This window comes from Melospiza melodia, chromosome 22, assembly GCF_035770615.1.
Source record: "Melospiza melodia melodia isolate bMelMel2 chromosome 22, bMelMel2.pri, whole genome shotgun sequence".
Classification (NCBI taxonomy): Eukaryota; Metazoa; Chordata; class Aves; order Passeriformes; family Passerellidae; genus Melospiza; species Melospiza melodia.
Window position 1 is genome coordinate 2481727 of NC_086215.1, and position 17775 is coordinate 2499501.

The 17775-nt window shown below is 52.6% G+C and overlaps 1 protein-coding gene across 6 annotated transcripts in view; it reads right to left on the reverse strand.

Moving 5' to 3' along the window:
• The window catches only part of EXD3 (exonuclease 3'-5' domain containing 3), a 256573-nt gene that overhangs the window by 39788 nt on the left and 199010 nt on the right, over positions 1-17775 (reverse strand). The window contains exon 22 of one of the 6 annotated variants that reach the window (XM_063175044.1): positions 11742-12037. The exons of the other annotated variants lie outside the window; for them this stretch is intronic. Within the exon in view, the coding sequence (XP_063031114.1) occupies positions 12014-12037 (24 nt within the window). The 3' untranslated portion in view covers positions 11742-12013. Of the gene's footprint in view, positions 1-11741; positions 12038-17775 lie in introns of those variants that run through there. 6 annotated transcript variants of the gene reach the window in all.

Genomic DNA, 17775 nt, shown 5'->3' on the forward strand with positions numbered 1-17775 from the left:
TGCTCACCCTGCTTAGCACCTACTGCGACATTTGCTATCCCTGGCGCCACAGGCAGCCACAACCCTTTGCTATGGCCCTATAATCCCATAGTCCCCAGAATCTGGTGGAGGCAAGGGGGCAGGGCTGGGGGAGTCTCCCCGGGACCCGGCTGCCCTGTGCCTGCGGGGGCACCTCCGGCAGCCCCAGGACCCAGCGGGAGCAGCAGCGCGGCCGGGCCGGGGCTCAGCAGCGAGCGGGGGGTCCGGGCACGGCGGGGCCCTCGCCCCCCGGCAGGCAGGGTCCCTCCGCGAGGAGCGCAGAAAGCAGCTGAAAACAAACAAACAGCCGGCGTTAATGGGGCCGCAGTTATTTTTGGCCTGGAGGGAGTTGACACACTGTGTGTTGTTTTAGCAAATAGCTGTGAATGGAGCTGGCGGCGCGGGGGGAGCCGGCCTTGCTGCGCCGTGCTAACAGGAAACCGAGCGCCCGGCGCCCCTCGCACCTCGCCGGCATCGCACTTTTATTGTCACCACATCCTTCGGAGGCCACATCAGAGCGGAGCCGAGGGGGCGGGCAGCGCCCGTGGGAAGGCGGCTCCGGGCTCTGTCCCCGGCGGGAGGGACAGCCCGTGCGGCCCGGCACGGCCTGGTACGGCACGGCCTGGTAAGGCACGGCACTGCCCGGCACGGCCCGGCACGGCCTGGTACGGCACGGCACTGCCCGGCACGGCACGGAACGGCCTGGTACGGCACGGCCCGGCATGGCACGGCACGGAATGGCCTGGTATGGCACGGCCTGGCATGGCACGGAACTGCCCGGCACGGCACGGCACGGCCTGGTACGGCACTGCCCGGCATGGCACGGAACTGCCCGGCACGGCCTGGTACGGCCCGGTACGGCACGGCACGGCACTGCCCGGCACGGCACGGAACGGCCTGATACGGCACGGCCCAGCATGGCATGGAACTGCCCAGCACGGCCCGGCCCAGCACAGCCCGATATGGCACGGCACGGAACTGCCCAGCACGGCCCGGCATGGCACGGCCCGGCCTGGCACAGCCCGATATGGCACGGCACGGCACGGCCTGGCATGGCATGGCACAGCCTGGTATGGCACGGCACAGCCCGGCATGGCACAGCACTGTCCGGCACAGCACTGTCCGGCACGGCACTGTCCAGCACAGCACTGTCCGGCACAGCACTGTCCGGCACGGCACTGTCCGGCACGGCACTGTCCGGCACGGCACTGTCCGGCCCGGCCCGGCCCGGCACTGTCCGGCACAGCACTGTCCGGCACGGCACTGTCTGGCCTGGCACGGCACAGCACTGTCCGGCACGGCATGGCACGGCGGGGACGGGCTGCAGGCTGGCCACGGGGACAACGCACGGGCCGTGCTGCCATCGCTGCTGGCACCCCAGGGCCGGGCGAGGGGACGCAGGATGGGCTCTGGATCCAAGCAGTGCTGCCCCAAGGCTGCGGCTCTGCTGTGCCCCCATCGCCCTGGGCCGTCCCACGAGAGTGTCGGCAGCGCCCTGGGCCCGCACGGCCTGGAGAAAGGCACTTCCCTATGGAGATGCATCCTGCAGGAGGGCCAGCTTTGTCCAATGCCCTGCTGGGACACTGGGGCCTTTGCACGTGCTGAGATGCAAAATTAAACATTTTCTTTACAGTTGAGGGTTCTTTTAGGAGTGATTACACTCCCGGGTGTCTGGGATAGGAGGCCGGGTGGTTGCAGAGGATGTGAGCGGCATTGGCCAAACTGGCCTGAGTCCATAAAGCAGAAAGGCTTTGCACAGGCAGAAAGCACAAGCCATCAGAAAACCATGTAAAATCAAGCCACACATCATCTCAGTAAGAGGAGGATAGTTAGAAACACCCTCCTTGCACAGCCGCTGATCTCAGAGCAATAAAACTTGAAAATAAAAGCCAGATAGCGGCTGCTGCTAGAGCAGGGGATGGGAACACAGGGGCTGAATGGTGGCATCAGGCTCATGGCACAATTTCTGCGGCAATGTCAGTTTAAATCTGATGGTGACATTTCCTCTGGGACCTGTCCATGGTGTGGGAAACCAGGGAAGCACAGCTCCAGTGAGAGAAGGGTGGGGAGGGGCTGGAGCCCCACGAGGGGCTGAGGGAGCTGGGCAGGGGCTCAGCCTGGAGCAAAGGAGGCTCAGGAGGGACCTTGAGCTCTGCACAGCTCCTGACAGGAGGGCACAGCTGCGGGGGCAGGTCAGGCTCAGCAGATGAAGTCTGGTGGAAATCCAGGTGCTGGTTGGAAAATGGGCTGTGAACTCGGCCCTGCAGGCAAAGCTGGCATTGCAGAGAGCAGCAGGGCACAGCCAAGGAATGCTGCTGCCAGCACCCCCCTGCCAGAATGGAAGCAAGCAGTGCCAGAGCTGAGGAGGCTGAAGGTGGTTGCAGGAAGGCCAGAAGGACGCTGAGATTCTGGAGGCAGAAGCCAGCACCCAAAACCATGGCAGGGAGCAGCCCTGCACTGGCAGCTTCAGTGCTAAAATATCTCTGGCATAATTTCAGAGGTTTAGTGGGGGTTTGCCTTTGGGGAAATGAGTAACTGGGGGATGATTTTCCTCTAAGTTTTAAATTTGTACACATAGAACTGAAGGTCTTTGTGGAACACCCCTTCCATATGGGCTCCATCCAGTCCCCCAGCATGGCTAAGGCAAGCCCTATTCCCAGCCCTCTGTGTGCAAATCACAAAATCACAGAAGCAGAGACTGCATTGGGCTGGAAGGGACCTTAAAGCTCATCTCGTTCCACCCCGTGCCATGGGCAGGGACACTTTCACCAGAGCAGGTTGCTCCAAGCCCCATCCAGTCTGTCATGCACCCAGTGCAGGAGCCCAGACGGCTGCAAACAGGCTCATCTTGTGCTCAAATGCTTTCAGTGCCAGGAAAAGGCACTTGCAGCAGCTGTGGCCATGGCTCAGAGCTCATGCAATCCCCGTGGAGTCATGGGGCAAGAGCTGCCAGCCCTGCCAGTCCTGGAGCTTGATCCCCTCCCTGGGGAGGGACCTGCTGCTTCCTCCTGCCATGGGGAACTGGGGTCGCTTCTCTTGGATGGTCTCATCAAACTTTGGTTACATTCTGCAATACAGATCCTAAACCCACTGTTTGTAGGCCCATAAAAGGCTTCCCTGTGGGGAGATAAGAATTGAAGACAACTGTCCTTAATGGTGTTGGAGAGATTTATGGGATCACCATAGAAGAATTTGTTGGAGGGCTTTTTTAATGAGCAAAGAATTAGTAGATTTATCTGCTTTTAGTTGCCTTGCTGTTTTATGGCCTTAGTGAAATTGCTTTCTAGGGTTTTTAATAAATCCTGATTCTGTTCTGGTTCCCAGGGCCCATCCTGGAGTTCTCTGCCCTGGGCATTGAGACTGGAAGGCAGAACTGCTAGGGTCACCCTAATTTTTAAGGGACAATCATTCAGAAAAGGAGCAGAAAAGGAGGTACAAGCCTGGCAAAAGGCAGGGCTCTGAGAAATGAATGTACAGCCCCAGCAAAGCCCAAAGTCCAGGAGGGATCACAGAGCAGCAACTCCCTGGGTCAGAGCCCTTTTCCAGGGAAAGCAGCTCATCTATTTCCACAGGGAGAACATCTCTGCCAGATGCTTTTTCTGAGATCTCCTTCCCCAGGCAGCTTCCAGCACTTCCCCGCTTCCAGGACAAGCCCTGAATCCCCTCCCAGGCCCCAGTGTCTCCTCTGGCAGGGGGGACTCCAGCACAGCCACAGCACCTGGGGGGGCACCAGGGGATCCTGGCCCCCCTGCAGCCCCTGCACTCCCCTGTGCATGGCCAGGCCAGGCTGGCCCAGCTCCGGGAGAGCCCCAGCACAGCCACAGCACCTGGGGGGGCACCAAGGGACCCCCGCAGCCCCTGCACTCCCCTGGCCCGGGCAAGGGGAGCTCCACAGCAGGGAAAGGGTGGGGAATTGGCTGGCCTGAGGCTGTTACACGGCAGTGGAGGAGAAGGAGCAGGAATTGCTCAGACCCAGCTGAGCAAAGGATGTGCTGGAGCTGCACATGGGGACGCATCTGTCCCTCACACGGGAAGTGCCAACTGGGAACATCCCTGGGAAGGCTGGGGAGAGCGACATGCCCTGCCCAGGAGCAGCCCCAGGAAGAAGCAGTGGCACAAATCTATCAGCAGGGTCATTAATCACCCAGAAAGGGGCTATGGGGGATGCAAGTGCTTGTGGGAAAAGCAAAATCCCAAGCAGTTGTGTCAGGAGCTGGCCCCAGCCAGGTCACGCTGTGGCCCAGCCCCTGGCCCCGAGCGGGATGTTTGCTCATGGAGGCATCAGCCCAACCCTGAACAGAGCCACGGTGACACTCCCAGGGAGAATTCTGGTATTTTCCTGAGGCCTGGGGCTCCCAGTGAGTCAGCAATGGCGCTGGGGCCCATTGCCAGTGAGAGGTGAGCAGCCAGGCATGTGCTGATCCAGGGGCTGGGGGTGGTACAGCCAAGATCCCACAAAACCAGACCCTTACTCCTCATCTCAGCTGCTCAGTGAAGCAAAACCTCATTTCCAGGGCCAGGGTATCCTTTGGTTTGTTTTACTTAAGCATGAACACTACCAAAGTCTGAAGTAAAATTCCACAGCCTCAGCACAATACAGTGGGATCTGATATATATAAAAATATATATATGCACACACACATTTAGATACTATATATATATATATATATATATATATATATATATATAAAATGAGCTAATATCTATATTAACAGTTTTAATACTTTCATACCACAGAGACAGTGCTTTAATGTGGGAAGGGGATTTTTAGAACAATCCCCCTAGCACTTAGAAAGCAGCACTTTTCCCTCCAAATGGTTCAGGCTCCAGCAGAGCTGATTTCTCCTGGGACAGACCATCCAGTGTGTGGATTTTGCTGGCAAAGGGTGGCTGAAAAGAAAACAGTCCCAGAGTTCACGAGGTCTGTGAGAAGAGTTGGAGGCCGGAGTTGCACATGCTGAGTTGTTAGTGGCTTTTGCTGCTAATTGGGTGCAGGCTGCCAAGCTGGACTTATTCCAGTGGAAAAAGGAATCTCTTCCCTGCTTTTTCCCTGGACAAGTCAAAGGTCAGACACCTTAAAAGCCTGTACAACTACTTAAAGCTTTCAATGTTGGACTTAAAATGTTTGCTGTGGAGGCCCCATCCCACCTCCCGTTGTGAAATTCCCTCTGGCCTAAAAATTCCCAGAGTTTGTCCCAGTCCTGCTCCTCACCTGCTACCAGACCCAGTGCATGCCAAACCTCTGTTGAGATGCTCTTTTCTTCTTGATGGCACATTGGGCAACGTTGAATTTCTTATCCATGTCCTGGCTCCTCCTGGAAAGCAGGAGATGTGGCTTCACCAGCCAGCTGTCCTACTTGATAAAATTCATGCAGACCAGCAGCACCTACATTTTCCCCATTATTTCCCTCGAGAGAGGGCAGGATCATAAATCATACATGTCTCTAGAAAATAGATAATGCAAACAGGACAACATGGAGGACAAGCACTCATTCTTTTAGAAAAGCTGGTGGAAAAATACCCCATGGCAAGATAAGATTTAAAGGTCCCTTCCAGCCCAAACCAGTCTGTAATTCTATAAAATAAGTTGCCCTATTTTAGTGCAGGTGATAAATTATAGATCCCACATTTCAAAACCTCATTGAACTCCGTACACTGATGAGCAGGTGCTGCGAACTCCCAGCGTTTGCTCTGGAAAACTGCAAGCCTTGTTTGTCTGAGGGTGGGGCTCCTGTGTGCCAAGGCTGGCAGAGGAGGGCTGGGGGTCCTGCCAGGCTGCTTCAGGGCAGTGCTGCATTTCCCTCCCTGCTGGTGGCCAAGAAGCTTTTGTGGACCAGAGTGGTGGGATCTGCAACATCGCTGTCCCTGCAGGACCAACAGGAGCCATCCTGTGGGGCATGGAGGGGACACACAGAGCCCTCCCTGCCACGTGGGGAGACAAGACCTCCACTGAGCTGACCTCTGTGGGGAAAGCCCATCCTGGGGCCCAAGCATCCTCCTACAGAGACAGGAGCCACTGGGAAAACAGTGCTGATGAGTCCTCACTGCATTGTGGGAATCAGCCTTACTGGCTCCCTCGGTTTTATTTGCAGTACTGAAGATAAGAAACACAGGGTGTTGTGGGAAACAGGAAGACCTTATCTCCCATCCCAGGCTGCTTCTCCTGCCACAGCCTCATTTTTGGTTTGGTTTTTTTCACTCATCCCTGGTACCACATGATTCAGGTCAGCAGGGAGGGCTATGCACTGCTGCTGTGTCAGCACCTGGATGGCACGGGTTTATCACCAGGATCATAGAATCATCACACACTTTGGGTTGGAAGGGACCTTTAAAGCTCATCTAGTCCAAATCTGCAGTGACCAGGGACATCGTCCATTAGATCAGGTTTCTCAGAGGCACATCCAGTCTGACCTTGAATTTTTCCTGGAGCAGGGCAGCCATCACCTCTGTGGACAACTTGTGCCAGTGTTTCACCACTCTCACTGTAGGAAAATTCATGGAGAAACCACAGGTGCCTCCTCAAGGGGCCTCCAGAAGCACAGAGGAAGCCACAGTCACTGGCAGAGGTGTCTGCTCAGGTCAATCCCCAGCCTTGCAGGTGCCAGAGAAAAGTGCTGAAACAGGAGGTTTTGGAGCAGCCAACTCCTCGGTAGGTAAGGACCAGTGACACAGTATTAAGACTGGAAATACTGAAATTCCAGATGGAAGGGTCTCGCAGCTTGTGAGCTGCAGCTGCACTTCCAAAAAACAGCTGGAAAAGGGGACAGCTCTGCCATTGGCAGGATTCACCCACACTGCAGCCTTCAGCTCCCACTCAAGCCTGGAAATGAGGATGCTACTGTTGGATTTCCAATAAAAACACAACTATTGACTACTTTTATTTGGTGACAATTGAGCACTTCACCTCATCACTGCAATGTGGGCTGGAACCAACTGCATCAGACAGTTTAATAGAGAACACCCTGGTGCTTCAGTGTTAGAGCAAAGTCTCTCACAAATCAGGACTAAACTCAGACCCTGAATCTGTTCAGACTATGAGCAGAGCCCCTGGTGATGCTGTGCTAAGCCTGACAGTAGTGATGTCTGTGTGAAGGGCAGGTGCCCAGCTCTGGCTCCCAGTGCCAAGGTTCTTCATGGCAGGGCATGGCAGGGAGCACACTGCCTGGCAGGGTCAAGGCCACTGCTGAGTCCCCAGCTCCAGAAGCAAACCCAGGAGTGAAATATTGCTGTGGGACCCATGGGGACACGTGATTTCAGCCCTACATCTCCTTGGTGAGAAGTCCCAGTTGGGAATTCACCAGGAGGCAGAACCCAGCCTTGTCTTGACCCACCTCTGAAGGACTTCTCTTACAGCTCATGTCTGTCAGGCAAGGGCAGAGTGTGATGTCACTGGCAGCATCTCCACCTTCCTGCAGCCCTGGCTTGGACCCTGCCCACCAGTGAGATGCAGGGTGTGGGTGACAGGGACATCTCATTATTTATCAATAGCGACTGGGATGGAACCACCAGGGAAGGAGGGAGATGGCAAGAAAGCACCCTGACCTGGGTGAGGAGAGGAGAAGGGGATTAAAGGGAGGGATTAGCAGGGAGAAAACTGCAGGTCATCCCCAGTGAGAAGGGAATGAGGCAGCTCTGCCCCAGCCCAGCTCCAGCGTGGCACCTCCTTTTGTCTGCCATGACCCAGGGACTGTGAGTGTGGGAATGGGGCCAGGGGTGCCCTGTGCTCACAAAGGCCAGGGCAGAGCTGGAGAGAAGGAGCAGCAGGGAGGAAGGAGTGGCTCCTGCCGTGGGTCTGGGTGCAGGGCTGGGGTGGAGGATGTCCCTCCTGCTCACTGTGTGCTTGGCTGTCTGTTGGGAGCACCTCAGAGCTGCTGGGGCCACAGCAGAGCCAGCACACAACTCTGTCTCCTAACAAGTCTCGATCATCTCCCACCACAGTGTAGGGAATCAGAAAACCTGGTAAGTCTGAGCTCTCTGAGCACAGCCCCAGAGGGAGCTGGAGCAGGAACCAGACTAGTGCACCCAGTGGGATGCCTGGGGATGCTCCTTACTGTGTGGGGAATGTTCAGCCTGGACAGATCCTGACGTGGGCATTTCATCCTCACCCACCAGGCTCTTGAGATCTCAAAAACTCAAAACACTCTCCCAAGCCCTCCCTCTCCTTTTCTCCCCACTGTCCAGTCAGGAGCCAAGTCATCACTCCCTTTGTGCACATGGAGCATCCTGGAGTCCCTCCTGGGACGTGGCTGAGCCATGGGGACCCCAGCGGAGGGTGCAGAAAAGGTCTGGCAGGAGCATCAGTTCCCAGAACATGTCAGAAAGTCCAGCCTGTGATTAAAGACTAATTAGGAAATGTCTGTCATTATTTTTATCCTAATGATCCTGGTAAGAAAGGCTCCTTACCTTAGGAAAAAAAATGGATGTTGGCTCCAACAGTCCCCAAACATAACAGGCCACTGTGGGAAACTCCAGACTTTAGTAAAAACAAATAGTCTTGAGTTTGCGCAGGAGATTTTATTTTTAAATAAGCCAAAGCCAAAGGAGCAATTTTTCAGGGAGTTCTGGAGCCTGTGGGCTGGTTAGGCCAAGGGGGAGGCAAGGGGGGTGCTCTGCTGGGGGTGGTCGCTGTCTCCATCTGGGAACTCAGCTCCCTGTCCTGGCCCAGCTGAATTTCCCCATCACTCAGTCTCCTTATGGGACAGCAACAGCCAAACCCCATCACAAATCCTCCATTAAAACCATGAAGTGAAGCATAAAGCCATGGAAAGGGACCAGTGCCATGGCATCAGGTGATCCCATTCATGCTGCCTGGACCTGATACCAACCCACAGCAAAACTGAAGACAATGGGCTGCGTGTCCTGGTCAGTGTCCTGGCTGCATACTCAGGTGTGCAACTGAATTTTGCAGTTTAATGGAATCACTGTTAATCAGTTACTTAAGTAAATTGAAAACAGAGAGGTTAATATGAAGTAAATTTTTGAATATATAAAAATCTTCCTGGAAAGACATTCCCAAGTGATACAATGCTGCTCTCTAATGAAAAGGAATTATTCCAGTCTGGCTTCAAAGCCATTTGCCTACATGCTACTCCTCAGTCTTTCCAGTAACTCCCATTAGCTTCAGGAGCTCAGCCCAAAGGATTAAGAAATAGATTAGCAAAAACCTGCACAATGAAAAATGCTCCATAATTGATCTGTGCTGTGAGGGATCACCACAAGGATCCTCCTCTGTGGATCAAGGAAAAGGAGGCTGCTCCAGTTGGACTGATGAGTATTTTCCAGCTACGACATCAACCAAAAACCACTCATTTTTTATCAAGGAATCACTGAGCACAGCCATAGCCACAGAACTGGAAAGTCAAGAAATCAGTATTGCCCTGAGCTAAATACTCTGAGAAAACAAATAATGAGGGTTTAAGGAGTGTTTGGAAAATGCTGTCAGAGATGCCCAGGGTGGGATTGTTGGAGTGTCTGTGTAGGGCCAGGAGCTGGACTTGATGGTCCTTGTGGTTCCCTTTTAGCTCAGAATATTTTAGGATTTGAACCTGAAAGAAAAGATACCATTCAATTGGAAGTTCAAAGCACACAGAGCAAGGGGGGCTCTGGGACTCCTCTGTGTCCCCCACGGGTGTGAGGTCCCTTTGTGCTGCGGAGAGCAGGAGAGCTCATGATTTTGGAACCCATGCTCAGACAGGATCTGGTGCTCAGACACTGAGCTCAGACACTGAGCACTGAGGCCAGTGCTCACTTTCACTCCTCTCCACACTTGACCTCAGCAGGGATTTCAAGCCTGTACCTGTGTCAGGCTCTCAGCAAGGGCTTCTCCAGCTCATTAAGTGCACAATTAGAAGTAATCAGAATTAAAATGTTGAGCAGTGGGAACTGAGCACCAGCCTGCTCTCTTCTTTCTAAAAATCCCTGAAACTGTTTGGAGCGACCTGGTCTAGTGAAAGGTGTCCCTGCCCATGCCAGTGGGGTGGGATGAGATGAGCTCTAAGGTCAACTCAAGCTAGTCCATGATTCTTTTAGGCTGGTGATTCCACGGGAATCGCCTTCCCCAAAGACAGACATGAAACTCTGGCACTTGGAGCTCTTGCAGCAGAGCCAGGGCACCACCACATCCTGGCCCATCCCAAACCCCAGCCAGACACAGAGTCTGTGCCAGCAGGTGGCTGGTGGCAGATGCCTGGGCACTGCCACACCACGGCTCTGGTGTCCCTCAGGAGAGGTCAGATGATGCTCACTGCAAACCACACACTTCATCTCATGGATGGTGACTAACTCCATCGTTCAAAGAGCTGACGATGATGAAAACGAGTGGAGCAATCAGGAAGGAAATTAAAAATAGCTTTGATGTGGCACTGTGTCAAGTGCTCATGTTTAGATTTTAATTTTGTTTTTTTATTCCAAGTTTCTTTGATAAAATATTTTCCCATGGTGCCGGCCCTTGGAACGTCCCCTCCATCGTGGCATTCCTGACGGATGAGCCAGGCTTTGCAGATCCTATGGCAGAGCTGTATTGCCTCTGTTCCATGATTCTCACTCCCACATCCACACCTTTGGGACCTGGAAGTCATTAATTGTTCCACACCAGTCACGAATGCACCTCTGAGAGCAGAAGCATCATATTTGGCACAGAATGGAAAGGAAATCATAGAATCAGGGATTCGATGGGGTTGGAAAATACCTCTAAGATCATCAAACCAAATCATCAACCCAGCACCACTCCCGTGTTCACCACCAAACTGTGTCCCCAAGTGCCACATCCACACAGTTTCTGAACACTTCCAGGGATGGTGACTCCGCCACTGCCCTGGGCAGGCTGTTCCAATGCTTTAGAACCTTTTCCATGAAGAAAATTTGCCTAATATCCAATCTAAACCTTTTCTGGCACAACTTGAGGTCATTTCCTCTTGTCCTGTCCCTGTTCCCTGGAGCACAGCCTGACCCCCCTGGCTGTGCCCTCCTGTCAGGAGCTGTGCAGAGCCACAAGGGCCCCCTGAGCCTCCTTTGCTCCAGGCTGAGCCCCTGCCCAGCTCCCTCAGCCTCTCCTGGGGCTCCAGCCCCTGCCCCAACCCTGTTCCCTTCCCTGGACATGCTCCAGCCCCTCAATGTCCTTCTGGCCCCCAGTGGAGCCCCTGACATCCAGCACCAGCCTCGCAGCCCAGCTCTGCTCGGCTCCTGGGGCTGCAGGTAACATTCTCAGCAGGGACTTGTTCTGGATGTGGGACTCAGTGATCTTGTTAGCAAGTAGCTGTTTCTGTGCCACTCTTTCCAAGTTCTGCATTCATTAGAAACACCTGAAGGAAAATAATAATCTGATTTGATCTTTGAACAAAAATGTTTTTTCTTGTTTTAAAATTGCAAATCTAAATTACAGTTTTTAATTGCCTTTCTCAATGTGAACAATTATTTGCCTTTGGGGTTTCCTTCAATTTTTTTTTTCTTTTTTCCCTTTCAGACTTTTCCCTTACTGCAGGCACAGGTTCTAGGCAGAAGCTGCCAAGGTCTCACCATACAAAATTACTGAGTTCAAAAATAGGAAACACACCTCTGTCCCCAGGCTCCCACCACCTACTTACCACCTATGCAGCAAATACAGGTGCTCACAGCCTCTGGACTGAGAGGAAGGCATTAAAATCCCATTTGTTAAAATTGTTTAATCCAAGGATGGAGGGACTCCTGAAAGCAGCATTTACAAGGAAAAATATATGTCAGGCTGTTTTGGGTACTTCTGTGGAGACACAGAGGTGTGACTGGTGTCAGTGAGGCACTGAATGAGTGATGCCAGCCTGGACCATGTCTCTGCAGGGAGAAGATGCTCAGCTCTAAGCAGGGTGAGGATGAAGCAGCCACATGCACCAAAAGTACTTACATTTCCTCTGGCATGGTAGGCAGGGAAATGGTGACCACCCAGAGTGCAGAGAAGGTTTTATGATGCAGTTGCTGGATGAGTATACATCTGCCTTCACAAAGGAGCAGGGAGAGCCCAGACTCATGGTATATCTCCAGAAGCTTCCTGCAGAAAGCACAGCCCCTCTGTCATGGAGGGCAGCCCGATGTGCTCATTCAGAGGCCAAGATCAGCCATCCCCAAAAAAACATTTATACCTGGGCCACCTGCCCAGATGTTCCTGCTGATTGAAGCAGGCTGGTGGTTTGGATTGAAGTGGTCTTTTCCTGCCTGTGAGCCCATCACATCTTGCTCTGAGTGGGGAAGGAAGGGTAACTCCTCACTCATCATTCCTACAGACAGTGGAGAGAAATGTTTTGAGCTCCTGCTCTGTCTTGGACATTGGATTCAGAGGCCCGGGAGGGACCTTGTCTCCCTGTGAGTGGCAGAGGGGCCTGAACAATTCACTCTCATAGAATATCATAGAACTGTTTGGATTGGAAGGGGCCTTAAAGCCCATCTTGTTCCACCCCTGCCACAGTCGGGGACACCTTCCACTGGACCAGGTTGCTCCAAGCCCTGTCCAGCCTGGCCTTGGACACTTCCAGACAGGGAAGAGTTTCCTCCCGATAACTGAGACAAATCTCTCCTCTTTTAGCTTCAAAGCATTCCCCTTGTCCTATCACTGTCTCTCTTTTCAAAAAGTCACTCTCCATCTTTTCCAGCTTGGAGACATCTCCAGTGGGGATGGCTGAAGCAGGACTCCAGCCTGCTTCTGTCGGCCTCACTGCTGCTCCTCACTCCATATCACCCCATTTCCACCCACCGATGTCGTGTCATCTGTCTGCTTTCACCAAAGGCAGAGGGTCCAGCTTGACCATCCAAAAGGTACCTGGGGAGAGGTACCCCTGGGGCCTGGAGAAAGACTCTCCCTTTAAGGAGAAAGGCAATACCCTCCGTGCAGGGATCTGTGCTTGTTTTGTCATGGGACACATTACCCTGAACCCAAAAGAGGAAGGAAAAAGGGGGGTGGGGGGAGCTTTTGCCTTTCTGGTGGGAACAGTGTTTGAACTAACTTTGTTTCCCTTGGGGAAAGGCACCAAAATAACAGAGGAAGGGGGGTGTAGTGGGGGGATGGAGCTAAAAAGGCTCTGTAATCTGCCTGGGAAAAAACGCGCTCCCAACAGCGCTCTGAGCCCGGCGGCGGCAGCGCGGCTGCCCGGGCCTGGGGGACACACACAGCTCCAGGGGACACACACAGCTCCAGGGACACACACAGCTCCTGGGGACAGGACTGACTGCAGGGGACACACACAGCTCCTGGGGACACACACAGCTCCTGGGGACACACACAGCTCCTGGGGACACACACAGCTCCAGGGGACATGACTGGGAATCAATGGCTCCCAGGGACATGATTCCTGGGGACATGGCTCCTGGGGACACGGCTCCTGGGACACACACATCTCCTGAGGGCCATGGCTCCTGGGGACATGGCTCCTGCAGGATTGTTCTGTTCCCCTCTGCATTTTACTGCCCTCAGAGCTGTGTTTGACGGGAGAGAAGCTGTTACGGGGTCTCTGACTGCCTGTGTGCTGGATGGAATCCATTTCCCTTTTTAACTTTAATACCTACAGCAAATCAGTTCATTAAATATCTCCCTAGGTCCTTGGTGCAATGGCTAACAACAACAGCAATGCAAACAAGTCCAAGCCCATGTGGGTTCACGACATGAACCCTCTCTGGCTCTCTCTGGCCTGGGGAGTCCTTCTTCATGAATTTAGGCTGGAAGATAGTCACAAACCTACCAGCTCATATCTGGCATCTATCCTCTTCTGAGCTAAAATAAGATTTTAAAAATTGTGCTAGCTAAGGAACCCTCCTTTTTTTTTTTTTTTCCTTTTTTTTTTTTTTTCTTTTTCTTTTTTTTTTTTTTTTTCTGAGAGAAATCAGAGCTCGAAGTGTTTTAGTAACAATGGATGTTTCTCCAGCAGCTTCTCTTCCACAAGTGAATTATTTGCATCTTTAACGAGTGGAGAACACGGGGCACATGTCACCACATCTGCTGAGGGGTATGTGTAAGTTCCATCCCATATCCAACAAGTCCCATTGTTAAAAAGGACAATGGCCACGGGACTGGACTGTGGGGCTCATCCTGGACCGGTCTCCAGTGCCTGGTTTGTCCTCCAGCATTATCTTCTGGGGTCTTACAAATTTACTTATAATGAACCAAATAAATTTTTTGGGGGGGCATTAATTTAGGATTCAGTATTCTGCCACAAGGCTTTGGACAAATGGCCTATTAGATTTTTGCTTTCTGCCTTTGATGAAGTCTTTAAGTGGCTATTTCCAGTTTGTTTCCTTAAAAAGCACATAAAATCTCTGCCCTGTTGCTTTATTTCACAAATGTTTTTGCCAGCTCTTGACTGGTGCTCCCCTTCTCTCCCAGCCCCAGCTTTGGCTCTCCACTCATGCAGGTGTTGCTGTTCTGAGCAGCAAACAAAGCTGTGTGTCAGCACCCAAAAGGGGAAACCTCTTCTGCTTTTAGGAGGTGCTGGGGGGCAGGAGAGACAGAGGCCTTGGAGATGGGAAGGATGCAGGAATCCCTTGGAGTGATTCGGCCCTGGGCTCTCCCAGCCTGTGGCAGGAGGCTCCCCCTGCTCCAGGGGGCCTCTCTCCCCTTGCTGGGGGAACTTGCCCACCTCCTTGCTTCTCTTCTTTCCAGGAGCTTTCCCACTCCCTGGCATTTCATTCTCTTGTGAAGCCTTGTCCCTCAGGTGGGGAGATGACAGTGCTGGCAGTGACAAGTGACACAGGAGAAGGCAAGGCCAGTGTCTGGACACTGCCATGTCACATTTGTGGTGTTCCTTGCCCTGCTGGATCCCACCCTCCTGCAGCACCCCTGTCCCAGCTGTGTGTGCACTCTGGACCCCCAGGCAGCTGCTTTTGTCCCTGGGGATGGACATTCCCTCTCACATGCAAAGCAGAGACTGGTGTTGGATGGGGAACAGATAAGGAATGGCTGGGGCACATCCCTGTCTGTTCCTTGCTGCGCCAGCCCAGCACCACACTCCCAGCTAAGGTGCTGTGTTAAAAATTCAGGGTGATTTGGGTGCAGACAGGGGCTGGGGACCACATCTGCATCCCAAACTGTTCCTTGTTGCCCTGCAGAGCTGGAGAGAGTTGGAGCTGTGCCCCATTTGTTTCCTGGGGACATGGATCTGGCCAGGTCGCTGAGTTAGATTCCCCATCGGAGGAGGAACAGGGAAGGGACAGGGAATGTCCCTCCTGTGCTGTGCTTGGGAAGCAGCAGGGGCTGCTTGGCCATGGTGCTCTGTCCCAGCTGTGCTGGCACATCCCTGGCTCTGGCATGTCCCCAGTGCTGGTGTGTTCTGCCTCTGGCTGTCACCACTGCCCTGAGGTCCCCCCAGCACACAGGGCTGTGCTCTGATAAAGAGTTAAGGCGCTCTTGGAGGCGGTTCTGTGAGAACATTTCTCAGAGGGCAGTGCACTTTTATTCAAAATAATTTTCCATTCCATTTATATCTATATCATAGGAGGTGGCTGCGGGGTCTGGATTTTCCATCACCCCAGACCTCATTCCCTGCCTGGGCTTGACCCCTGCTCAGCTTCCCCAAGAATAACAGGGAAAAGTTCAAGGGGAGCAAAAGGGCTGCAGGGCTGAGCTCCCAGTGCTGCGGGCACCCAATTAGGCTCCCTTTGTTAATAGATGGCATTATATATACACAGCATGTACATTTATATGCATATTTTACACACCTATTATAGAGGACAGAATATGCATCTTTATATGTATATGTGAGAATCCTGGGAAAAAATGTACCTGGAAAGGGATTTCCAAGCAAATAGGGCAGGATTGGAGCTCCGAGCAAGTGCTGCAATCCGGTCTGGGTTCTATCATCACCTGTTCTCATACCTTGATATTTGAATTTCAATAGCAAGGTGACAAAGACAAAAAACAAAATTATCAAGGCCAAAAGAGGGAAAACCTCTAAGTAGCAGATATGGACAGAGAACCTCCTTGCAGGATTGATCAGACATTTTATGTGCTTCTGAGTGACATTGCTTGATAATGGAGATATTAGTGTTTGCTACTTGGACAGTGGTAAGATTATTCTTTCTGCTAAAAATATTTTTATTTTAAAATATAATTATTATTAAAATATTTGTATTATGCTCGGACACCTGTCCAGCCTGGCCCAGAGCACTTCCAGGGATGGGACTTCTGGACACCAGTGTGATATCCTCCTCTTAATCCAGCTGCTGCTTTTCCGAGATAGGGCACACCTAACCCAAACAAATGCACTGAGGTTCTTCACCTGACAGACCAGGGACACACTGGCTCCCCACAGGGGACCCCAGGGATGTTCTCCAGTTGCCAGGGGCCATGGTTTGTAGGTTTTCCCCCAAGGACTGCACTGTCCAGCAGCACCAACTCCCTTATCACAAGGTGGGGGGAGAAAATGTGTGTCAGAAAAACAAGTTTATAAAATGCCAGCTTAATCAGATGAGCTTCCATACAGCTCATGGGGAAGGGTATCATCTCATGGAAATCCTGGCTGGTTTTGCTGCTTCATCACTCTCAGCTGATGGAGTTTTTATCACGAATGGCTGTGTCGAGTGTGCCCCTTTGAAAGCACTGGAGATGGTTTCCAGTTCCCTGCAGGCCTGCAATGTGAGGAAGTCTGTTACCTGTTTCTCCCATTTCCCTCCCACACAGCTTCCTCCTGCCTCCTTCCAAAGAGCTCCAGGCACTGGAAGTAGTCAAGCCCATGTGAACAGCACCAGGTCCCAGGGACCAGCATGGGACAGCAAGGTCCTTCCCTCCACGTCTATTCAGGCAGGCACGTGTCACCCATGGGATATTTTACAACTCCACTTTCCCAGCAGGAGTTACAGAGTTCACATCACTGAACTTGGACCCGTCCCATTCAGTTTTTGGTTGCACCCCCTGTGAACAGCCACGTCCCACCTCCCCGGCTCCCTCAGGATCCTCCTCCCTTTGCTTCCAGGAAGGAATTGCTCTGGCACTGGCTCTGCACGAAACAGCGATTTCTTGTTTAATGAATGAAATATTTGACATAACTTTTAGTTTCTGCACCTGCCTAGTTCTCTGTTCAGCACACATGTACTGCACTGTCAGGGCTATGGATACTCTCAGGTACCAAAGCTGCCAGTCAGATACAGAAACCCCCACACAGATGGTGCCCGAGGCTGCTTGGGGGTGCTGAAAGAAGGACTGAGAGAAAAAGAAATAAAAAGGAACGAGTATGGAAAACTAATGGGCAAAAGTAGGAGGGAAAGGAAAAAGCCAACAGATGCCTGGATGTGATGCTCTAAACCCCGCTGTGACAGGAGCTCTCCTGTCCATGGGAACACTCCTCCCCATGGGCCCAGCAGCTCCTGATGGCCCAATATGGGTCATTCCTCTGCTTAAATCAGAAATAAAATACTGAGAAACGCATCTGCCATCCCCACAATTCCATCATGAAAACGCTTGCTGGACTGTGGCTGGAAGGGACAAACGTGACAGAGGATGTGTCTGTCCTGTGGTCAGCAGTGTGACCATGGCAAGGGACACTGCCTGAGCTACAAACTCGTGAATTTTGAGTGGAGTCTGCTGCCAGCATCCTCACAGCCCTGCACATCTCCACATCCCCACAAACCTCGGAGAGCTCGGCAGCTTTGCTATGGAAAGAGGAGCTGACGAGCTGGGATGGTTGGATCCAAACCAGAGACCCAGTGACTCCCAAATGAGCTTTCTGAGGAGCTGGGTGAGTGATAAATGTGTGCTGACAACATTTCCGGCCAGCTCACATCCAGATTCTCACTTACAGCTTCAAA